Here is a 26,250-nt window from a genome sequence, read left to right as displayed (position 1 = left end):
CTAATACCAGAAATCTGTTAAATACATGAACCATTGGCTTGTAGAATAAAACCACCCCATTTCTTCAAGAGACATAAGAAATTATGCAGATGCTGGAATCTGGAGCAATACACAAAAAGTGCTGGAGGAACTCAGCAGGTCAGGCAGCATCCATAGAGGGAAATAAACAGTCAACGTTTTGAGCCGAGACCCTTCATCAGGACTGGAAAGGAAGAGGGCAGAAGCCAGAATAAGAAAGTGGGGGGAGGGGGAAGGGGGAGGAGCATACGCAGGCAGAGGATAGGTGAGTTCAGGCGATAGGCGAGTCCAGGTGAGAGGGGGAGAAGATATAATAAGTTGAGAGGTGATAGGTAGAAGAGGCAAAGGGCTGAAGAAGGAATCTGGTAGGAGAGGGAAGTGAACCATGGAATAAAGGAGGGGGGAGAGGAGATGGGCCGGTCATCAAGGTGGGGGAAAGGAGCCATAGGAATAAGGGGAGACAAAGGAGTGGTGGGGGGGGGGGGGAGGCAAAGGGGTGGGGTTACCAGAAGTTACAGAAGTTGATGTTGAGGCCATCAGGTTGGAGACTCCCAAGGCGGAATATGAGGTGCTGTTCCTCCAACCTGTGCCTGGCCTCAATGTGGCAGTAGAGGAGGCCGTAGATACACATGTCAGTATGGGAATGGGATATGAAATTGAAGTGTGTGGCCATCGGGATGCGGAATTGAAGTGGAATGCTTCAATATTTCTTCAATAGCCCATTGCTTCAATAGCACCTTTAGAGTCAGCAGCCTGATTTATTTTGGGAACCCATAATCAAGAGAAAAGAACAGTAACTTTACACAAAACCTGATGATGCCAAATAATAATGGAGTCATGCAGCATGGAAACAAGTCCTATGCCCCACTGAGTCCACCCTGATCATCATTTACACTTATCCCATTGTACTCTCCCCACATTCCCACCTGCTCACCTCAGAGATGCAAATAAGTTTTTCATTGCACCTATGTTTATGACAATAAACTCGACTTTGACTTTGAGATTCTTTCATTCACCTACAAAATAGGGACAATTGTATTCTGCAGCAAAGCAGTAGCTGATACAAAGATGATCGTGAATCCAGTCTTAAATATATATTTCAGGCTGTCTATCGTTTACATAACAGGCAGGAATGGCATGGGTGGTTACTTGCAAGTAGGTGTCCCATGTTGCCAAATTCTGTCAAAGGAAAATTTCAGTAAGGAAATTTTATGCACAGGGGCTCAATAACACTCACAGAGCTCAATTTCACTCTTCTGTCACAGCTTTAGTCATCTAATGTGGAAACCAGAATGAAAATTTGGGCTGAATCAAGAAGTCTCAGCCTCCCTTAACCCTGTAGCCAGACACTATAATGGGTCCATTAGATCCTTCATTTGATGACGCACAAATTAGGAAATATGATTAAGTATGTATATGCATGTGTGAATTTTATGACTTCATTTGCAAAATGGAATCTCAGTTGTGATTGCTTTTGAGATAATACACAGTAGTTATATTACATGTCCAGGAGCCAGAGTTCTGAACCATTTACCCAGAGCAGAGTTCAAGTCCCATCAAAACATTTGAGAAAGTTAAAGTCAAATAATCAAATAGTCAAATTGGGTAAGAATTTCTGGTTTTCTTCCCAATAGTACCTTGGTAATCCATTAACAAAAATCTGATACAGTGGACATGACATTATTAAATAATCATAATAATTTTGCAGAAGGCCTAACAGATATTACCTGAGCCAGAAAGTGGACACTTTTCACAGTTTTTACCCCATCCTTTGCCCACGCGACTACAGCAACAGATCTGCTTTGCAATTTGCTGAGAGAGAGGCAGAGAACAGTTTCCACTGGACACTGATCTGAAACAGGGTCCCAGTTCTGCAGAAACCGCCTTGTCCGCTGTAAAGAAGAACAAATTACAAAATTACTTAAAAACTTGACTCATAGGAGAGCAGGACAGAAGGTAAATTATCTCCAACACCTCAACTTACTCAGAATTTGAAATCTAGAAAGTGTTATGTCTATATATTTTTTAATATATGATAAATAATTTATAAACAACATCACAGTATGGTGCACTATGTATCATGCTATTAGGTGTGATGGAATACCATATTTCCCTATATGGTAATAGTAACTAATCTGGAGGGAATCTTCGGATGTCCTATCGTTGCGTACTTATGTATGTAACACTATTACAGCGCCAGCGACCCGGGTTCAATTCCGGCCACTGTCTGTAAGGAGTTTGTACGCTCTCCCTGTGTCTGCATGGGTTTCCTCTGGGGGCTCCGATTTCCTCCCACATTCCAAAGACATACAGGTTAGGAAGTTGTGGGCATGTAATTTTGGCGCTGGAAGCGTGGCGATGCTTACAGACTGCCCCCAGAACACTCTATGCAAAAAGATGCATTTTACTGTGTATTTCGATGTACATGTGACTAATAAAGATAGCTATCTACCTATCTAATACCGACAAAAGTTCTTAGATTTCTAAATTACGTAGTTTTCTTTGTTTTCCCTGTTTTCTCAATTAGTTTTCTAAATTAGCTCTGAAAGTATTGGCAAAATATTTTCAAAATATGTTTTGTTGAATCATAGATTGGCTGCAGCATAGGAGGAGGCCACTCTGCATAAACAAAACAATTTTTCTCGTGTCACTCTTAATTCTCTTTCCCTTTACTTACTACCTGCTACCTTCGTCCTCGACCCTACTACCAGAGGGAAATGCTTCTGTGCAAACCTCTCATCATTTTATATATTTCGATGAGATCTCCCCACAACCTTCTCTAAAGAAAACAGACTCAGCATCTCTGATATATCCTTGTAACTGTAATTTCTTATCTCAGGAATCATTCTTGTAAATATTTTCTGGACTTTCTCTAATGCATTTGTGTTTTTTCTTTGATGCAACCAGAATTGATCACAGTTTCCTTTGCAACACAGGAAGAAGCCAACCTTTGTATGGGCACCACAATAGAAATTCTGAGTTGTGCTGTGGCTCCAGATTCCATTGATGATGGATGGAACTGTGAAGGTATCACAACACTATAGCAATCACTTGGTCACCTGATGTTCTGTCCCAGAAGAATGTCACTGGCTCTATGAAATACAAATCTGCTGTCCTTTTTAAGCACAAGAGCATTTGTGGCCACCATTGCCACAAGCGGGGATCAGAGTCTCACAATTGGTATTGGTATTGGTTTATTATTGTCACTTGTACCGAGGTACAGTGAAAAACTTGTCTTGCATACCGATCGTACAGGTCAATTCATTACACAGTGCAGTTACATTGGGTTTACAGAGTGCATTGATGTAGTACAGGTAAAAATAACAGTACAGAGTAAAGTGTCACAGCTACAGAGAAAGTGCAGTGCAATAAGATACAAGGTCACAACAAGGTAGATCATGAGGTCAGCGTCTATCTCATTGCATAAGCGAACTGTTCGATAGTCTTATCACAGTGGGGTAGAAGCTGTCCTTAAGTCTGGTGGTACGTGCCCTCAGGCTCCTGTGTCTTCTACCTGATGGAAGAGGAGAGAGGAGAGAAGAGAGAATGACCCAGGTGGTTGGGGTCTTTGCTTATGCGGTTGCTTCACCAAGACAGCGAGAGGTAAAGACAGAGTCCAAGAAAGGGAGGCTGGTGTCCATGATGCGCTGGGCTGTGTTAGTCACTTAGTAGGGAGTGCAGAGAGAGAGATGATTAGATTTTTTTCACCCAATGTGCAATAAACCTTTGGAATTCTTGACCCAAGAAGACTGGCGATTCAGTTGCCGAGTATATTCAAGAAAGGAGTGATAGATTTTTGGATACTGCAGGGATCTGAGTTATTTATTATCATTCATGGGCAGGTGCAGGAGATTGCTGGAAGAACAATATTTGCTATTCACTTTTAGTTGACATTGAGGGTGATCAGGAGCTACCTTCCTAACCCACTGCAGTACTATTGGTGATGGAACTTGGGCTCTGCTTCTGCAACTTCAACATAGAACAGTACAGCTTCAGCCCACAATGTTGTGCCAACCTTTAAACCTTGCCTAAGACTATCTAACCCCTTCCTCCCACATATCCCTCTATTTTAAATTCCTCCATATGTTTATCTAGTAATCTCTTGAACTTGACCAATGTACCTACCTCCACCACCGCCCCAGGCAGCGCATCCCATGCCCCAACCACTCCCTGGATAAAAAACCTTCCTCTTATATCTCCCTTGAACTTCCCACCCATTACTTTAAAGCCATGCCCTCTTGTATTGAGCATTGGTGCCCTGGGAAAGAGGCACTGGCTGTCCACTCTATCTATTCCTCTCAATATTTTGTACACTTCCATCATGTCTCCTCTCATCTCATAATGAATGACAAAAGCACACAGGACATTTCCCTGTAACTTATTCTCTCACATGCCTATCAACTCTCTGCACTCCCTCCTTGCAATTCTCCTGCCAACCTCTGGAGTGGTTTACAGCAGCCTACCAACCTGTAGGTCTTTGGAATGAGGGACCAAACTGGATCTGCTTCTTGTCAGGCAATCCCTCAGGATTGAAGATGACTTACTTCCACTCTGATCTTCTGGGTTCTGAAGTGGCTAAATAGACCAATGTGTAGACTCTTCCAATGATGGGGCAAGAGGTGGGTGATGGATCAGGTATGATAAGATCAGGAAGTGGGTGACAGGGTAGGTGGAGGTGGAGGGCATAATGAGAGGTAGTGCACTTGATCCACCACTTTCAGAAGGCTTCTGTGTGTTTCTGAAACATAGCCTTGAGTATCTCAATACCAGCCTGGATGCTCCTTCTCCACCTGAGTGGTCATGGGCATGGATTTCCACAAGTTGGTGGGGATGTTACATTTTAAAGGAAACTTTGAGCACAAGCTTGAATCTTTTCCTCTGTCTCGTAATCTCCTCAGAGAGGTTGGAATAGAGTACATGATTCTCCTGTCTAGAACACTGCTACCTGTAGGCCATGAGTTTTAAGCCAAGTCTGAAGACTTAATATCCAAATATTCTTTTGCTCAATTGACTAGAGGCTGTGCTGGCATACTAAAGGCTGTAGTGAATATCATAGATGCCTGCCTTCATCGGAAGGTGACTCCTGAGATTTGAAATTGGTCCACGTTTTCCAGAGTCTTATCGTGAACCTTTATTGTCCAAGGGCAGTATGGGAGATGGGATGCTACACTGCAGAAAGAAAGATTTTAAAATGTGTTGGGGCAATGATGCAGTCTTGTTAGACACCAGTCATCACTGAGATTTTATTTGTGCTGGACCTGTTGAATAGTATCATGGCTTGCATGCCATTATGAAGCAAATGTAGGATGGAGATGAATTTTGTGGGCAGCTAAATTTGAGGATGGGGTTCCACAGTCTTTCCTGATTGATGGAGCCAAAGGCTTTAGTGAAAATGCCCATTTATCATGGCTGGTGCTAGTCCTTGCATTTTTCTTGGAGCTGCTGTGTACTAAAGATCATGACCACCATATCTCTTGATGGATAGAATCCACATTGTAATTTGGGAAGCAGCACTTTGGTCACCAGGAGAAGCCTGGTGCGGACTATCATTCTGCCTGACAACAGGAAGACTCCCTCTATAGTTAGCATTTTTCAACATTTCACTGCCCATAAATGGGTCTGATCTGATTTCTAGGCTTTTAAGTGAGGCTAGGGTGAACATCAGAAAGAGATATTAGTTGCTGAATTTTGGGAAAGGCCATCACCTTCATTCTCTGCTTTTCATAATCTCAGGAACAAAATGTCAAGCATTGTCTTTTTGAACAAAAGCCTGAAAGTGGAAGCTATTCTCTGGTCTTTATCCTTTCCCTTGTGTTTAGGTGTTGAATTTTGAATACCATGTTCCTTACTGCAATTCAGCCCCCACCCCACCCCAGACCCAACCAAACGATCTGACAAAACTGATATTTCCTTTTGAATCACACAAAATAGAAGCAGCCCTCAGTATATCCATTGATCTAACAATGCACAGCAAAATACTTTCTATAAGAGCATCAGCTGTGTCAACATCAGGGATTACAATGGTTAAATAAGGAGGATGCACTGGATGGTAGAGAATATAAATGAGCAAAGTAGTGGTAATTGAAGGAAAACAGGACCCCAATCAATTTGCACCTTTCCTTGGATTTGGACTTGGAATGATAAGCACTTAAAAGAATATTTACTTCCTGTCATTTGTATATCAAGTATCTAAGGGCTAAAAGTATTAATTCATTCATATTTGCAATCATGTATGATTGGCTAACAGGATAGAACATTTAACAACTTCAGAATGATGTGCACAATAGCTCTCAGTGCTTAGAAGCTTTATAATCATCCAAAGTAGTTTTTATTAATATTTTAATGCTGGATATACAGTAATAGATAGTAATACAATCAGAGGTTGACAATTTTCAGGCCTTTACTCTACTTATAACTGTCCAGGTATTTGACCCACAGCTATTAGTGGACATGCTAGAGGAGCTGCAACTAGAGGGCACGTGACTGGAATAACAGATCAACTACAATATACAGTACATAAGAAAGCCAGTGAATGATCATTGACTTGATATATTAACTCTGTTTTAGTCTTCAAAAATGCTATCTGATCTACAGAGCATTTCCAGCATTATCTGTTTTCATAACACAACATCAGAGTAGTCATACCAAACGGAACGTCAGCATAAAAAAAATACAGGAGTAAATAATTCAAATTTGAAAGCTTGCTCTCATTTGCTTGCTGAGGTCAGATTATCCATGATTGCATCCCAAATGTTATCTTGGATAATATTACTCTAATAATCATGATAGGAAACTGGGGTGTTTAATAGACTCTATTCTTTACATTTACCAGCAGGTCAGAACAAATTCAAGAAGAAGATTTGTGTTCAGGATACAAACTAAAACCAAGGAAAGACATGCAGCAAAAAAAAAGCCCATACTCCCATTGCTTATATGAAGTTAAATATGGCTGCATTGTATTTAAATATAGTCAAAAGATTTATTCTGATGGTGCAAAATATTATATGAGCAGCAAAAGGCTTTGTATCTGGAAATTAAGTTCAGTGATAAAGAATATTGAAGATGTTTCTGCGTCACTCCAACAAACAAGCAATTATAAGCATAACCAATGCACCTTTGAAAATCCCTTGAGATCTGATCTTTCAAAGCATCTGTTTACGTTCATAACAGTTGTATGATTTTTCTTCTGGTTCTTAGGCAGTCCATGGGAACCAAGGATGACCTACTTCCACTTTGTGGGTTCCCAAGTAGCTGATAAGACCAATGTGAGAACCACAAACTCTTTCATAACTAGGGAAGGCAAGTTTATAGTTTGTGACATGTGCGCTCCTTCCACTCTTTAAGCAGGGCTTCTGCACTCCTGCTGCATGGATTCAATGTTCTAAATATCATCCCAAATATGCCTTCTCTGTTTGGAATGATTCAGGAATTCCCAAGGCTTTGAGTACATCCTTGAATACTTTCTATGTACATGATAATCTTTTCCAAACAGAGCTTGCAGTAAGAATCTGTTTTGGGAATCTTGCATTCGACATGAGAATAACATGAAACTGCATGTACTTTGTTGTACCTTATTGCATTGTTCATTGGTTATTCATTGGTTCTTGGAAGGTCCTCAATCACAAGTAATTATCCTAAGAAGAAATTTTGTATGGAATGGATAGGGATCAAATTAACCATGGACAAACTGCACAATGGTAAAGCATATTCTTATAATTCAAAAATGTCATGGATAGGGATGTCATCCAGAACTGCAGGAATCTCAGATGGCGAAAGTAAAATGCATGGCAATCCCATTCTGTTGTGTGGCTCCAAAAGAAATTTTGATTTTTTTTTCAACCAGTGAATCAAAGGCCTACTTGAGGTTTCATTGATGCTCATTACATCATATCTGCCAATTTAAAATGTACATAACATAATAACAGTTTTAACTAGAGGTGGCAATAAAAAAAGTTCACCCTACCACAATATGAAAAATCAGTAAAGAATTTTTGTAAATGTATATGGTCTTAGCTATGATTTAATATTTACAGAGGAAAGCAATTATGGAATCTATCCACATTTGGAGTTTGGGAGGATGGGGAGTGAACTTATTCAAAACACATAAGATCCTGAGGAGGCCTGACAGAGTAGATGTTGAGATGTTTTCACTAGTGGAAGAGTCACGAACAATGGGACACAGCTACAAAATAACGGGCCAGTCATTTAAAACTAAGGTGCATTGAAATTTCTTCTCTCAGAATGTAGTGAATCTTTGGAATTTTCTGTCCCTGAGGGTGGAAGAGGACAAGTCATTGGATATTTTGTAACATGGAAATAGATTAATATTTGAAAGATTGAAGAACTGAGAGTTATGGGGAACTGACACAGAAGAGGAGTTGAGGGCAGTATAGATTAGCCATGATCATAATGAATGGCAGGGCAGGTTTGAAGGGCCTGATGGCCTAATCCTGCTCATATTTTTTTGTGTTCTTGAAATTTTGGCTGGACTTATGGTGGCAGACTTCCTTGGTCTTTTAAGTATTTAATTGATCTGCTCCCAAGTTGTTTAACAGCTGACAAAACACTGATTCTATCTACCACCTCATACCAATGCCTAAACAAAGGAGACTACAATGGAATGAGAGAGGTGTTGGCTTGCATAGACTGGGAACACAGGCTACATGGTGCGAAAGTTGAGGAACAGTGGAAGACTTTCAAAGAGATTTTTCACAGTGCTCAACAAAAGTATATTCCAGTTAAAAGCAAGGACAGTAAAGGTGGGGAGAGCCAGCCTTGGGTAACTAAGGAAATAAAAGAAGGCATCAAGCTAAAGGTTCATGCATACAAAGTCGCCAAGAATAGTGGGAAACTGGAAGATTGGGAAAACTTTAAAAAGCAACAAAGAACCACTCAGCAAGCAATAAGGAAAGGGAAGATAGATTATGAAAGTAAACTAGCACAAAATATAAAAACAGATAGAAAGAGTTTCTATAATTATATAAAGCAGAAAAGGGTGGCTAAAGTGAACATAGGTCCCTTGGAAGATGAGAAGGGGCAATTAATACAGGGTAATATGGAAATGGCTGAAGCTTTGAACGACTATTTTGTGTCGGTCTTCATGGTGGAGGACACAACTAACATGCCAAAGAGAGATGTTATGGATACTATGGGAGGTGAGGAGCTTGATACAATTGCTGTCATTAGAGAGATAGTGATGAGCAAACTAGTGGGCATAAAGGTAGACGAGTCTCCTGGGCCTGATGGGATGCATCCCAGGGTACTGAAAGAAATGGCAGAGGTTATAGTTTGTGGTAATTTACCAAAATTCTCTGGACAGGTCCCAGTGGACTGGAAGACAGCGAATGTCACGCCACTATTTAAAAAAGGATGTAGGCAAAAGGCAGGTAACTACAGGCCAGTTAGCTTAACGTCTGTAGTCGGAAAAATGCTTGAAGCCATCATTAAGGAAGAAATAGCAAGACATCTGGATAGAAATGGTTTCATCAGGCAGACAACATGGATTCAGGAAGAGCAGGTCCTGTTTGACAAACTTACTGGAGTTCTTTGAGGATATAACGAGTGCAGCGGATAGAGGGGAAAAGGTGAATGTTGTATAACTGGATTTCCAGAAGGCATTCGATTAGGTGCCGCATAAAAGACATCCATAAGATAAGGATGCATGGAGTTGGGGGTAATGTATTAGTATGGATAGAGTATTAGTTAACCAATAGAAGTCAGAGAGTTGGGATAAATGGGTGTTGCTTTGGTTGGCAATCAGTGGTGAGTGGAGTGCCACAGGGGTCAGTGCTGGGCACACAAGTGTTCACAATATACATTAATGATTTGGAAGAGGGGACCGAGTGTAGTGTATCTAAATTTGTTGATGACACGAAATTGAGTGGAAAAGCAAATTGTGCAGAGGATGCGGAGAGTCTGCAGAGAGATATATAGGTTGGTTAAGTGAGTGGACAAGAGTCCGGCAAATGGAGTACAATGTTGGTAAATGCGAGGTCATCCACTTTGGAAGGAAAAATAGAAGATCAGATTATTATTTAAAATGGTGAAAGATTGCAGCATGCTGTTGTGCAGAGGGACTTGGGAGTACTTGTGCATGAATCGCAAAAGGTTGGTTTGCAGATGCAACAGGGTATCACGGCGGCAAACGGAAGGTTGGCCTTCATCACTAGAGGAAATGAATTTAAGAGCAGGGAGGTTATGCTATACAGGGTGCTGGTGAGGCCGCACTTTGAATACTGCATGCAGTTCTGGTCTCCTTACTTGAGAAAAGATATACTGGCTTTGGAGGCTGTGCAGAGTTGGTCCACTAGGCTGATTCTGAAGATGAGGGGGTTAGCCTATGAGGAGAGATTGAGTTGCCTGGGACTATACTTGCTGGAATTCAGAAGAATGAGAGGGGATCTTATAGAAACATAAAATTACGAAAGAGATAGATAAGATAGAGACAGGAAAGTTGTTTCCACTGGTGGATGAGACCAGAACTAGGGGACATAGCCTCAAGATTCAGGGGAATGGACTTAGGATGGAAATGAGGAGAAACTGCTTTTTCCAGAAAGTAGTGAATCTGTGGAAGTCTCTGCCCAGGAAAGCAGTAGAGGCTACCTCACTAAATATATTTAAGACACATTTAGACAGATTTTTGCATAGTAGGGGTATTACAGGTTATGGGGAAAAGGCAGGTAGGTGGATCTGAGTCCACAGTCATCTCAGCCATGATCTTATTGAATGGTGGAGCAGGCTCAATGGGCCACATGGCCTACTTCTGCTTTTATTCTTATGTTCTAATATACCAAGTAAGACACCCATAACATGTTTAATCTAAATGACTGCATTTTCTTTCAGCTCAGAACAGCTTAGAGCCAACTATATTTCCTGCAGGTAGGCTGGGCACAAGGCATCGCATGAGGATGAATATCTTGTGGATAGAACATGACATAGTTATAAACAGAGCATTAGTCTGTTGGACTTACAGAAGCATATCAAAAGCAGCACTGCAAAATGGAATTGCTATGCCTCTTTAAAATGCTGTCTCAAGTTTTTCATGCAGAGCTAAAATTAAGGATTTGCTCTCATTGAAGAATTCAATTTTGATGGAAGGAGACTGTGCATAATTCACATGGTTAGCCTCATAAGATTCAGTGAGGTTGGCCTTGCATAATTTTTGTTGTGGTCCATTCCTGCTGTTTCAGCAATGGACCCATAAAAATTGCCTTCATAATTTTAAAGGACTTATAACTTGACAGAATTTACGTGCTGGGTCTTTCTACTCATAAAATACCCTGGCTTTAAAAGTTAGTCTGTGAGTCAGAAGTAATGTGTTAAATGGTGCGAACAACCTACAACACTGCATCAAGCAATCCCATGAAGAGACAGAAAGACCAAGGTTGCACTTTAACACTCAGCAATAATTGCAAAAAGATCAGCATCTAGATACTGAAACCAACTTAACCAGGTGGTGGATAAGTTTATAGGGCCTCAAAACCACCAAGGAAGATGTTCAAGTTCAAGTCTAAGTTTATTGTCATGGGAGCATTATTACCCAGGGTATAAATGCCACGAAATGAAGCTGCCCTCCAGGGCTATATGAATTATTTTTTTCTCTTTCTAAAAATGGGTCAGCAAAAATAGGATGGGCCTTTGGATATTATAAGGATGCATTGGATTTTCCCTGTGTCAGTTCCTTGTTTTGCTGTTCATTCTGGACTTACCACAGACTTTTTCAATTGGCCCCAACAGCAGTTAATGATTTGTTATTTCTGCTGGTTTTCTAGCCAAGCTAGAAAAAAAGAGATTACCTGAAAAATGTGGAAAATAGTCAGCTATGTCCTGTCCACAAAAATCAGGACAAATCCAATCTGGTTAATTTCTTGTTCTTCTTAGGCAGTTCCTTGGGATCAAGGATGTTTTGCTTCCACTCCAGTTCAGTAGCTAATGAGGACTTTGATGGGACAGGCGGTGGTTGACAGGGCAGGTGGGTTGGTAGTTTGTGAGAGCTGTACTCCTTCTGCCACTTGAAGGGCTTCTGTATACTCACAATGCATGGCCTCGAGATTCTCAATATCATCCTGAATGCTCCTTCCCCACCTTGAATGGTCATGGCCAAAGACCCCCAAGAGGCAGTGGAAATGCTGCACTTCAAGTAAACTTTGAGCATAACCTTGAATCTTTTATTTCTGTAGGTCAAATAATCTCCACCCATGACAGAGTTTGGAATAAAGTATTTGTTTAAGGCCTACCCAATGTAGCCAATTGAGAGCAACTGGGACCTCAGTGCTGGGTATGTTAGCCTGGGGAGTACGCTGATGTACAAAAAAGGGGTGTCCATTTAAGAGTGACACAAGGAAGAATTTCTTCTCTCAGAGGATTACGAGTCTGTGAAGTTCCCTGCCCCTGAAAATAGTGTAGGACGAATTCTTGAATATATTCATAATTAAGGTTTTTAAACAGTAAGCAAATCAAGAGTTCCAAAGATAGGGCGAGAAAGGGAACAAAGAAATTTGGATCAGCCATGATCTCATTTCTCAAATCTCCTAATGACATAAGAGTATGTGCCATTGAATCCATGCCAGCTCTCAAAGCAATCTCACTACTCCACTTACTTTCCTGTAACTTATCCTCTCTCACATGTCCATTAGTTTCCTCCAGACTATTCCACCACCCACCTACACTAGGGATTATTTACACAGCCAGATAAACTATCAACCACACACCTTTGCAATGTTGGAGGAAACTGGGCAGGAAGGTCATGCAAACTCCACACAGACAACAGAAGATCCAGCTCAATGGAACTTTGAAGCAGCAACACTGAATAGTGAAATAGGCAAGGAGTATAATGACCTACTTTTCTCCTTGTTCATGGTCTCATTAAATTGGCTGAATGGTGAAGGATGTAGCATAACAATAATAGTAAATATTCAAATTGGTAGGATTTATCTAATGGAATCCCAAGAGGATTCGTATTCACAAAGCAACTATTCACTATACTTTTAAATTTTAAAAGCTGATGGGATAGCAAACACATATCCCAAATACACAAAGATGGCTGATGTTATAAGAATGTAGGAGGCAGCTTCAAATTACAAAGAGATATTAAAGGATTGATGAAAGAGAAAAACTGTAGCAACTGTAATTCTATGTTCCAAAGACAAACGTGAGGTAACTTTGGACAAAAAAACTAGAGCAGAGTATTTTCTAAACAAAGGAAACTTCGAAGCACAGAAATGATGATAAAAATATTACAGATTGGTACAAAAATAAAATCAAAAATGTAAAGAAAGCTGGTCTTTATATCAAGATGATTGGAATACAGAGAGATAGAAGTTACCACATTGTGGTGCAATTCTGAGAACCAAACCTTAGAAACAATATATTGGGAGGCAGTGCAGTGCAGATTTCCAGGAATTATTCTTGACTTTAAAAGTTCAGTTACAGGACAAGATGACTGAAACAAGGGTTGAGTTTTCTAATATTAATCAAGGAGAATTGATAGGGTAGATACAGAAAATGTGGGATTAGCATAGATCGGCATTATGGTCGACAAAGACACAATAGGCTGAAGAGCTCGTTTCTATGCTCTACAACTCTGTTACTCTATGATAATCTAAATTTCAAGGAATGAAGTCCTAGCCTGTCCAACCTCGTCCTATAACTCAGTCCCTTGAGTCCTGGCAACATTCTCGTAAATCTTCGTTGCACTCTTTCCCATTTAGTGACGACAGTCCTGTAACAAGGTAACCAAAACTGTCCACAATACTCCAGGTGCGGCCTCACCAACATCTTGTACAACTGCAATATAACGTCCCAATTCCTATACTCAGTTCCCTGACTGATGAAGGCCCAGCATGCCAAATGTCTTTTTCACTACCCTGTCTACCTGTGACACCATTTCAGGGAACTACATACTTGTACTCCCAGGTCCCTCTGTTCTACAACACTCCCCAGGGCCCTACCATTCACTGTGAGTGTCAAACCCTGGTTTAACTTCCCAAAATGCAATACCTCACACTTATCTGGATTGCACACCATTTGCCATTCCTTGGCCCACTTACCCAGCTGATCAAGGTCCCCTTGTAATTTTTGATAACCTTTTTCACTGTCTACGATATCACCTACCTTAGTGCCATCTGCAAACTTACTAACCACACCTTGCACATTCTCATCCAAATCGTTTTATGTAAATGATGAACAACAATGGGCCCAGAACCAATCCCTGAGGTTATGTCACAGATCTACCAAGAACTCATTAAATAGCAAAACTGCCTCATGGGTTTAAATGGCTTCCTCCTAATCATATGTTAGCAAAGGTAGTGATAGTGAGATGAAAAATCTGAGGACTACCTCCCCATCAGCATCCATATATAGGGGCTGAGAGTACAACTGTTAGTTTTCCAGGTTGCAGGAAGGAGAGGAATCTGAGATTGAGGAGAGAAGCATGGTGGTTGATGTGACCTTTGAATTTTTTGCCTTTTCTGATGCTATTAGATGTAAAGTAGGGAGGGTGGTGGAAAAAAATCCAGTCCCCTCATCTGTAAACTAAGTGACTAAACTAGCAATGAGTGACTTTGATTTTAAGTACGATTATTTCATCACATCAAAAATCAAATAAAAGATTTGTTTCAGTGATTTATTCTACTGTTACGGACTCAGTGAAAGTCCCTTTAAGATAGAGAGTGTGTGTGTATGTGTGTGTGGGGCGTGCTTACGTCAATAGAAGATAAAGGACGTAATGATGTTGTTGAAGAAGTAAGAAGAAGAAGAAGGAGAGAGAGAGAGAAGGGAGAGAGACACCAGCCTGCTTGTTTTCTCTATCGATGGATGAGAAACAATAACTGTGTTTGCCACTGAAATCCATGTATGGAAGTTGGAAGTAATCCGGTGGAGTTCACTTTGTTGCTGACCTGTAGAAGGAAACAGGTATTTGTGTGTGGACGACCACGGTTCGGATGCTTTTCGGGGTGAGGAAGTCACTACTGAGTAAACACTGAAGTGTCATTTGGGTTCCATCGTGGAACATTTGGATTTCGTATGTACTCTCTCTATGTTTTTCTACATCTACATCTTATCTTCAGACAACGGTGGTTGTTGAAGAAGCCCTTGCTCATGTTTCACCTTATGGCTTGCGGAACTGAACTTTAAGAACCATTCCGGAACTGGGAGTTTTGGACTTTGTCACACACACACACACACGAAGAGTTTAGTTTTGGGGTTAACGTTCGAGGTTTAACATTTTTGAATTCTAACATACTAACATTTTTACTTTTATTTTACGTATTATCATAAGTAGTGATTAATAAAATAGTTTTTAACACAATCATGCTCAGTGTGTTTCTTTTGTTGCTGGTTCGTGACAAAATTGGGGGCTCGTCCGGGATAGTTCCCAAGGTTAACGAGATTTGTTCGGGATTCAATCCAAAGATTTTTGAGGGAGGTCTGATAAATTCTTTTTAATTGGCTTGTGTGTGTGGAAACCAGCAGCAATGGATATTAAGGCATTTTTGGAGTCACCAACCCAAAAGGGATTGGAGGTGGCGAAAAAGGATGATTTGATAAAGATTGCTACAAGGTTAAACCTTACAGAAGTAAAGCAGTCTATGAGAAAGGCAGATATTCAGAGACTGATAGCTGGCCATTATGTGGAAAAGAAGGTGTTTGAGAAGGAAGTGTTAAAACAGTTTCCTGGCAGTGAAATAGCAATTTCTGAGGCACAGGTGCAGCTGGCAAAGATAGAGGCTGAACAAGAGCAAAATAAATTAGAGGCTGAACGAGAACAAAAGAGATTAGAGGCTGAACGAGAACAAACTCAGTTAAAGATAGAGGCCGAACGAGAACAAAAGAGATTAGAGGCTGACAGAGAGCAAACCCAGTTAAAGATAGAGGCCGAACAAAAGCTAACTCAGATGAAGATAGAGGCTGATCTAGCAATGAAGCAGATGGAATTGAAGAGGATGGAGCTGGATAGTGAGGAAAAGGAGAAACAGAGGCAGCATGAGTTACAAATGAAGCGTAGGAGTTTGGAATCTGATTCTGATGATGGTTTTTCAGCCAGCAGGGAGGTTCGATTAGTCCCTCCTTTTGAAGAAGATCAGGTTGATCAGTATTTCCAACATTTTGAAAAGGTTGCTGTGAGTTCAAACTGGCCAAGGAAAGGATGGGCTCTTATGGTACAGAGTGTGATTAAAGGTAAAGCTCAAAAAGCTTATTCTGCTTTGTCTGCTGAGGATGCAGCTGATTATACCAAGGTAAAACAAGCTATTTTGAAGGCCTATGAATTGGTCCCTGAGGCTTATAGACAAAAATTCAGAGACTTGAGGAAATCTGCAGATCAGACTTATATGGAATTTGCCAATGGAAAGAGAATATGTTTTGAACGATGGTGCCTGGCTAAAAATGTAGATGGGGATTATGATAAATTGACAGAATTGATACTAGTGGAAGACTTTAAAAGATGTGTTCCAGCTGAATTAACAACATATTTAAATGAAAAGGCAGTGGAAACTTTACAAGAAACTGCTAGGTTGGCAGATGATTATGCTTTAACCCATAAATCCAAATGGGGACAACCTAAAACCTTTCAAAAGAGTTACAAAGACAATCCAGGTAAACCGGAGATTAAATTGGGAGGTAATCAAAAAGGAAAGGATGAAAAGAAGCCAGGGCTGGAGAACCCTGTTGAGCGTACTTGTTATTACTGTAGGAAACCTGGCCACGTGATATCTAATTGTGCCCTTTTGAAGAAAAAGAAGGAAGCTGGGCCCAATGCTTGCTTTCAGGCAATTAAAAATCAAAAAGGTTTAGGAGATGCTGTTGAAGATCAGTCCTTGCAAGAGGGAAAAGCGGAAAAGTTGGAGGAGGTGAGAAAAGAATTCCGTTCGTATGTATCAGAGGGTTTTGTTTCACTGAATGATGAGTCACCCCAGGTGCCAGTGAAAATTCTTAGAGATACTGGGGCTAGTCAATCTCTCTTGCTGGACAGTGTTTTAAATTTTGGTGAAGAAAGTGACACTGGTGAAGTAAATCTAGTACGAGGCGTTACAGGTGAGACCATGTCTGTCCCTTTTCACAGGGTGATTTTAAAGTCAAAGTTCGTAGAAGGACCAGTCGAGATAGGGATAAGACCTAGTTTGCCAGTGGAAGGAATTTCTTTGTTATTGGGAAATGACCTTGCAAATGGAGAAAGTGATCCTGTGGTACGGTTAACAACCAAACCAAGGATTGATGAGTCTGAGAATGATCCAGATGTTTACCCATCATGTGCGGTGACTCGAGCTAGAGCTAGAGAATTAGCCGAGACAGACAGTCCGGTGCAGTCTGATGTAGTTCCTTGTGACAGTCCTAAACAGGAAGAAAATTATGATGCCTTATCTGAGACTTTTCTGTCTTCACTGGAGGATCAACATCCTTATAGTGAGCCTGAATTTAAAGATTTGTCTTTGTCGAGGAAGGATTTTATGGTGGAACAGACAAAGGACCCTGAGTTGACAGAATTGAAAGAAAAAGCACTCTCATGTGAGGAGATTGAAAAAGTGCCAATTGGATACTATGTCAAAAATGGAGTGTTAATGAGGAAATGGAGACCTCCTCATGTTCCTGTTACTGAGGAATGGGAAGTTATTCATCAGGTTGTTGTTCCAAAAGTTTATAGGGATGAGATTTTAAACCTGGCCCATAGTATGCCTTTGGGTGGTCATTTTGGGGTGAATAAAACTGTAGGGAAGATCTTGAAACAATTCTATTGGCCTGGTTTGAGAAAAGATGTGGTGATGTTTTGTCGAACCTGCCACACATGTCAGATGGTAGGTAAACCAAATCAAAAACCCCCTGTGGCTCCTTTGAAGCCAATTCCTGCTTTTGGGGAGCCCTTTTCGAAGGTGATTGTGGACTGTGTTGGCCCCTTACCAAAGTCTAAGACTGGAAATCAGTATTTGTTAACCATCATGTGTGTCACTTCTAGATTTCCAGAGGCAATACCCCTTAGAAATATTAAGGCCAAGACGGTGTCAAAGGCTCTTGTAAAATTTTTTACCTTGTTTGGTTTGCCAAAAGAAATCCAATCTGATCAAGGTAGTAATTTTATGTCAAAAATTTTTCAACAAATAGTCTATGAGCTGGGAGCAAAGCAGATTGTATCATCTGCATATCACCCAGAATCTCAAGGAGCTCTGGAGAGATTTCATTCTACTCTCAAAAATATGCTGAAGACTTATTGCTTTGAAAACACCAAGGATTGGGACAAAGGTATCCATTTACTTTTGTTTGCCGTTAGAGAATCGATCCAGGAGTCAATAGGATTTAGTCCGTTTGAGCTTGTGTTTGGACATAGGGTGAGAGGACCTTTGGAGTTGTTAAGAGAGCAATGGGTTAATGAGGAAGTTTACTTGAGTCTGTTGGACTATGTCCAAAAATTTAAAACTCGGTTGGAAAGAGTCTGCCAGCTAGCGAGAGAGAATCTGAAAACAAGCCAGATAAGAATGAAGACATATTTTGATAGACATGCTCGGCCTAGGACATTCGCAGTGGGGCAAAAGGTGTTGGTATTTTTCCCTAGCCAAAATAATCCCTTGCAATCTTGTTTTTCTGGACCCTATGTTATTGAATCTCGAGTGACTGATCTAACATATATAATCAAAACACCAGATAGACGCAAGAAAACACAACTCTGTCATGTAAACATGCTAAAACCTTATTATGAGAGGGATTCAGTTGTGGCCTTGGTGGATGGTGTAAAGGTTGTTTCTAGAATGCCTGATGTTGATGTTGAGGAAGGCCAATTTAGACCAAGTATTGTTCCATCGAAACTAAAAAACCAAAATATCCTGGAGAACCTTGAAACGAAGTTGGACCATTTACAAGTTTCACAAAAACAACAGATGAGAGAATTAATTTTAAAATTTAAAAATCTGTTCCCAGATGTTCCAAACAGAACATCGATAATTACCCATGATGTTGATGTTGGGGATGCAAAACCAATCAAACAACACCCATATCGAATGAATGTGGAAAAAAGTAAACTTGTTGATCAGGAAATAAAGTACATGTTGGAAAATGATATTATTAGACATTCTACTTCAAATTGGAGTTCGCCCTGTGTTATTGTACCTAAACCTGATGGAACTGTTAGATTTTGCACAGATTACAGGAAAGTGAATGCTGTAACAAAGTCAGATGCTTACCCTATTCCTAGGGTGGATGATTGCATAGACAGAGTGGGAAAGGCAAAATTTCTTACAAAGATTGACCTATTAAAAGGGTACTGGTGTGTTCCATTAACAGATAGAGGAAGGGAAATTTCAGCCTTTGTAACCCCTTCTGGATTGTATGAATACAATGTTTTGCCATTTGGAATGAAAAATGCTCCAGCAACATTTCAAAGAATGATTAATTCAGTGATTCATGGGTTAAAACATACAGATGCCTACATTGACGACTTAGTGACTGGGAATTATACTTGGGAAGATCACATCTCTGCGTTAGAAAGGTTGTTTGAAAGACTTTCCAAGGCTAACCTTACAGTTAACTTGGCTAAAAGTGAATTTGGCCATGCCACTGTGACGTATCTTGGTTATGTTGTAGGTCAAGGCAAGCAAGCTCCTGTTCAGGCAAAAGTTCAAGCAATATCTGAGTTCCCTATTCCCACAGGTACGAGGAAGGTTAGAAGATTTTTGGGAATGGTTGGATATTATCGAAAATTTTGTAAAAATTTTGCTGATATTGCTCTTCCCCTAACTAATCTTCTGAAGAAGGGAGTAAAGTTTGTTTGGACAGATTCTTGTCAAGAAGCATTTGAGAAGCTGAAAGCCATTTTATGCTACCATCCTGTGCTCAAAACACCTGACTTTGAAAAGCCATTTTCATTAGCAGTAGATGCCAGTGATGAAGCTGCAGGAGCTGTGTTGTTGCAGAAGGGTGACCTTGATGATATTGACCATCCTGTAGCTTACTTTTCAAAGAAATTTAATGAGCATCAAAAGAATTATTCCACCATAGAGAAAGAATTACTGTCGCTTGTTTTAGCCTTGCAACATTTCAGTGTATATGTTTGCACCGCTCAGAAATCATTGACTGTATATACAGATCATAACCCACTGGTGTTTCTGAGCCGAGTCAAAAACAAGAACAGAAGGCTGTTAAACTGGAGTTTAATTTTGCAAGAGTTTGATCTCATGATAACTCACATTAAAGGCAAAGATAATGTGATTGCTGATTGTCTTTCCCGATGTTAAATGGGAAACATGTATCTGTACTAATCTGATAGTCTGTAGTTGTGTAGCATGATAATTATTAACATTACTAACTGTATGCGCGGTTAAAATTTTCTTGGGAAAATTTTTTTTTAGGTGGGAGGTGTTACGGACTCAGTGAAAGTCCCTTTAAGATAGAGAGTGTGTGTGTATGTGTGTGTGGGGCGTGCTTACGTCAATAGAAGATAAAGGACGTAATGACGTTGTTGAAGAAGTAAGAAGAAGAAGAAGGAGAGAGAGAAGGGAGAGAGACACCAGCCTGCTTGTTTTTCTCTATCGATGGATGAGAAACAATAACTGTGTTTGCCACTGAAATCCATGTATGGAAGTTGGAAGTAATCCGGTGGAGTTCACTTTGTTGCTGACCTGTAGAAGGAAACAGGTATTTGTATGTGGACGACCACGGTTCGGATGCTTTTCGGGGTGAGGAAGTCACTACCGAGTAAACACTGAAGTGTCGTTTGGGTTCCATCGTGGAACATTTGGATTTCGTATGTACTCTCTCTATGTTTTTCTACATCTACATCTTATCTTCAGACAACGGTGGTTGTTGAAGAAGCCCTTGCTCATGTTTCACCTTATGGCTTGCGGAACTGAACTTTAAGAACCATTCCGAAACTGGGAGTTTTGGACTTTGTCACACACACACACACAAAGAGTTTAGTTTTGGGGTTAACGTTCGAGGTTTAACATTTTTGAATTCTAACATACTAACATTTTTACTTTTATTTTACGTATTATCATAAGTAGTGATTAATAAAATAGTTTTTAACACTGAATCATGCTCAGTGTGTTTCTTTTGTTGCTGGTTCGTGACACTACAAAGCAGCCAAAGATAGTTAAGGTCACCATTATTTAGAATTTTGACTTATTTCTAGCTCTTAGAAGATACATTAGCAATATTTATACTACAGTGCATTCATGCATCAAGCAGGTCAATTATGCTTTACTGTCAAATCAATGTTACACTTGCACCTTGAATCACAATGAAAAGGGGCCTACAAACTTTTCATATTTAATTTCTCCAATTTGATGGCTATGTTTAATTTGAATATTTTTCTTTTGACCTTCCAAATCAAACAAAAAGTTGTTCTCCATTAACATTCAGATTGTCAGTGGCCAGCAACGTGGATCATGCAAGTACATAATTGGTTCCCAGATAGCAGTTGTGACACCTTCAAGCAAAGACAGCAAATCAATGCCTGGGTTATTTTTAGAAGTTAAGTATTTAGTTGATTTCTATTGGACTGCCAAGAGGTGTTCATGAAAACTGGCTTATGACCACAGGGACATAATATGGCGATCTTTCCTTGCAATTCTGTTGGCCTTCATTGCAATCTTGCGATGGTAATGGACTAAACCTTAAAAATATTGGGTATTTTTAACATCTCAGCCTTTGGCTAGTCCACTAAGGAAATTAAAAGCAAAAACTTGATTTACAGTCAGGATGCCTAAAGTTTCAGCATGCTTCAAGAGCTTTTAGTTTATTTATTCATTTGTTTCAGGCCATAGGCATCATTGGCAAGGACAATATTTATTACCCATCCCTTATTGCCTTTGAAAAGGTGGTGGTGATATTTTAATGTGCACTTCAGGTCTTACTGGACCCCATGGTCTCCCAACTAGAATCCAAAAGCACTTTCTCAAACAATACAATTGACCTACATTCCTACTCCCAAGATAAAAATTGGGACTTTTCCCTCAAACACTATCAATTTCCAGACCTTGGGTTTTGTACTAAAGATAAATATAGAAAACAATTAAATTTGAAATATTTTCTGCAAACACTCTCATAGTCGTAGGACTGGATCTGTCCATTTAACATAAAACATATTATCAGAACTGAATGTGACGAACCTAACATATGCCAGCTTTAACTGTATCTTGACTTGTGACTGATTTTAAATGGTATAAAATAATCAGATTACTTACAGATGCAATGGCTCCTGGACGTATCCAGCATATATCCAGGGTTACACGTACATCTGTAGCTACCTCTGGTATTCAGACAGTTAGCATTTTGACACATTCCTGACATCAGGCATTCGTTAATATCTGGGATCAAGAAAAAGACCATTTTATAATTGAGCACAAAAGAATACATCATGCCAAGGTAGAGTTTTTAGCCTTAGTTTTACAGCAAATGGATATGGGATCAAGAGAAATTACAAATAAAAAATGAAGATATTGGAAGAATTGATAGGCCACTATAATCCACAGTAAGGAATCCCATATCTCTCTCCACAAAATAGAAAGCGTTCTACTTAGCAGACACAGCTCATTTGAATCTTGATCTGCATACAAAGAAAATTCATGCCCCAAGAATGGCCCCACTAAATATTATCCTGAAAAAACTTTTTTGCATATGTTAACATAATTTTGTCATGTGCTTCAATAACCAAAAAGCCACACAATGATCACAACACTGGATCTACAGAGATTGGATCTACAGAGAGTTATAGAGTCATACAGCACAGAAACAACCCTTTTGACTGAGCAAGCCTGTGCCAACCATTGGCGACTCATTTACATCAGCCCTACAACCATCCCAGTTTATTCTCCACACATTCTCATCAACTCACCCAGATTCTAGCGCTCACCTGCAAACGAGGCCAGTTTACAATGACCAAGTAACATGTCAATTTATGTCTTTGGAATGTGGGGTAAACCAGGTTATTTGGCCTCAGGGAGAATGTGCAGATTCCCACAGACAACTATAAAGATCAAGGCTGACTCGGGTCACTGAAGCCACGAGGCGGCAGCTCTACTAGCTGTGCCAGACCCAAGCAGCCACAACCAATACAACACTGACACCACCGTGCATATTGTATTGGCCAGGTGGTGAATTTAAATTCATCATCTGGCCTGGAGGAATTCAAACTCAAGCCACTGGATTAACAGTCTAGAACTCCCATTGTTAACCACTACATCATTACCCTGAAACTCCACTCACCCACCTACCTTCATCTTTACCACCTCTACTTTCAGCAACACCAGAATGAAGTGCTGAACTGAATTTGCCAGGCAGCAACAGTGCAGTTATCAAGGATCCCATTTTTGCAGCCATCATTTTCAATGCAATGAAAATCTGGAGTGGACTGGACTGAGTGTACCATGCCCTCTGCCTCATTTTATTTTCTGCATTCTGCCCAGATGATGCTTAATATTCAGAAAGAAAAGGAGAATGTTTACCCCATCTTTCTCAGTTGAATATAACTCAGAATCATGAATATAGTAAAGTATCTAAGATGTCAGAGGACAAGGGAGAACAGAAGAAATTGCACAGAGTAATACTGTTCCTGATCATCAATCCTCTTTGACCTCCACTAGTTTTGCTGAAGTAAATTTATGCCCAAGTTTCTACAAAAATAGATTTGTTCAAACTTGTAAAATCTTCCATGAATCAATGCAATGAATGAGCTTACTATGAAACAGGAGCCGCAGTAGGTCAATTGCCCCCCCGAAGCCTCCTCTTGTCATTAAGATCATGACTGAGCTAATCAGCGCCCCAATGCTACTTTCTCACACTCTTTCCATACCCCTCAAATCCTTTATAGGAGTCTGCCAATCTCCATCATGAATATATTCAAAAGTTCTGCATCCACAGCTCTCTAGGGTGGAGAAATCCAAAGATTCATGGCCTTATAATAGAAGAAATTTCTGCATCTCCATCTTAAATGAGCAACCCTTTACCTGAAATTATGCCACCGGTTCTACATAATCCCACTGGGGGAACATTTTGTCAGTATTCACCTGTAAATCCCCCTCAAGAATTTCACCTCTCATTCTTTTGTATTCCAATGAGAAGAGATCCAACATGCTCAGCTTCTCTTTATAGGCCAAACCTTTCATTGCAAGAGTAAACCTAATGAGTTTTCTCTGCAATGCCTCCAATGTAATCACATCCTTCCTTAAATATGGAAACAAAATTGTATTTTCCATGTGTGGTCTCACCAGCACTCTGTAAGGTTGCAGCTATGTAAAACGTTGATAGGCCACATTTGGAGTATTGTGTGCAATTCTGGTCATTACAGGAAGGATGTGGAGGCTTTGGAGAGGATGCAGAAGAGGTTCACAAGGATGTTGCATGGATTAGAGAATATTAGCTATCAGGAAAGGTTGGACAAACTTGCATTGTTTTCTCTGGAGCATCAGAGGCTAAGGGGTTACCCGATAAAGGTATATACAATTATGAGAGGCATAGATAGGGTAAATGTTGTTCCCAGGGTAGAAATGTTAAATAATGGAGGGCAGAGCTTTAAAGTGAGAGGGGGATAGTTTAAAGATTTATGAGGCAAAGTTTTTAAGAAACTGTTAGGTGCCTGGAACACACTACCAGGAGAAATGGTGGAAGCAGATTAAATACCAATGTTTATGAGGCATTTGGACAGGCACATGAACAGGCAGGGAATGAAGAGGATATGGATCTTGTGCAGGCAGATGGGATTAGTTGAAATTGGCGTCCTGGTCAGTACAGACATTGTGGGCCAAAGGGCCTGTTCTTGTGCAGGACCGTTCTATGTAGAAATTTCTTTCCTTTTATATTCCATACTTTTGCAATAAAGGCCAACATTCCTTTAGCCTTTCTAATTACTTGCTCTACCTGCATGCTGACATTTTGTGTTTCATGCAGTGGGACTTTATATCCCTTTGCATTGCAGTATTTTGTAGTCTCACTCTAAATAATAATTTGCTTTTTTATTCTTCTTTCCAAAGTGCATACCCCACAGTTTTACCTATTAAACTCCATCTGACAACTTCTCACCCACTCACCTAACTCATCTATATCCCTTTGCAGTCTCTTTATGTCCTCCTCAGAACTTGTTAACTCGCTTATCTTTGTATCATCAACAAATATGGCTACAGTACATTTGATCCTTGCATCCAAGTTATTAATACAAATTATAACTAGTTGAAACCCCACCACTGAGCTGTGTGACACCCCATGGATCACAAATCAAAAAATGTCCCATTTATCCTGACTGTCAAGTATTTAATACTCTTTTAAATAGCCGCTTCTCTATCCATATGATTATCCCCAAGGCACTCCTAAAAGATGGTAACTACTTTATTATCACTGACTGTGACATGGCCAATGAAGCCTCAAGATTACCAATGAAACTATGCTCAAATAATCACTGCTGCTAAAGAGTTAAGAATATGGCTTCAGTTAGCTGCTAATGTCTTATGTATCATGGCCCAATCAATTGACTGATTTGAACTGATTTAAACTGAATTTAGAGCAACATGAAGTATTCCAGTATTAGGATGAGATGAATACCCAGGAGAGGCTTCAATTGAATCATGATCACTGCAGCTGTAGGTCATTAATGTGTACAAATACGTGCTCAAATTGGTACAACTGGTGGAAGCTTGCCATCCCAACCGAAGATATATTTAACTTTGGATGAATTGACTTTCGAATCAACATTAAAGATTGTGCAAATTTATGCTTAAGTAGCAGTGAACATACCTCAAGTTTTAAAATCTTTTTCACTCTTTCAGTTGACTCTGCAGTTAGAGGTAACCATATACCAGAAACTTGCCAGGAGCATGATAAGGGTCTGAACACACAAATAAAGGGTTTCAGGTAATTGCAGGAGGAGGATACTTCTATCTGGAACTCAAACATAAAGGAACAAAAGAAATAGGTTCCTTAAGTAAAACTGTGTTTTGTTAAATGGTATTCTGGAATTTTCAAATCAATGCTGGGAGATTCTTTGCATAGACCTGTATGTTTTACAGTTAAAAATCAAATTAGTAATGTTGATTATCTTTTTCTTGCAGCAAGGGAATATGGACCAGTTTTTTTTCCATGCAAGAGTGAAACATTTATTTAGACATCACACTTGCACATAAATTTGTTTTTGTCTTTAACTAACTACTTGACAACAGTACTAGAATTGTAAGCAAAGATTAAACTGCTGAAAGAACTCAAGCAGCATCTGTAGAGGCAATGGGATGATTGACACTTCAGATCAAAACCCTGCCTCAG

The 26,250-nt window shown here is 40.0% G+C and overlaps 1 protein-coding gene across 1 annotated transcript in view; it reads right to left on the bottom strand.

Moving 5' to 3' along the window:
- The window catches only part of LOC127568849 (latent-transforming growth factor beta-binding protein 2-like), a 391,147-nt gene that overhangs the window by 174,775 nt on the left and 190,122 nt on the right, over positions 1 to 26,250 (bottom strand). Inside the window, exons 10-11 of the mRNA XM_052013064.1 lie at positions 22,188 to 22,310; positions 1,746 to 1,910 (exon numbers count right to left, since the gene is read on the bottom strand). Of these exons, the coding sequence (XP_051869024.1) occupies positions 1,746 to 1,910; positions 22,188 to 22,310 (288 nt within the window). The remainder of the gene's footprint in view (positions 1 to 1,745; positions 1,911 to 22,187; positions 22,311 to 26,250) is intronic.

The sequence above is a fragment of the Pristis pectinata genome, chromosome 1, assembly GCF_009764475.1.
Source record: "Pristis pectinata isolate sPriPec2 chromosome 1, sPriPec2.1.pri, whole genome shotgun sequence".
Lineage (NCBI taxonomy): Eukaryota > Metazoa > Chordata > Chondrichthyes > Rhinopristiformes > Pristidae > Pristis > Pristis pectinata.
Note: the sequence above shows the minus strand (reverse complement) of the source record. Positions and strands in the feature narration are given on the sequence as shown.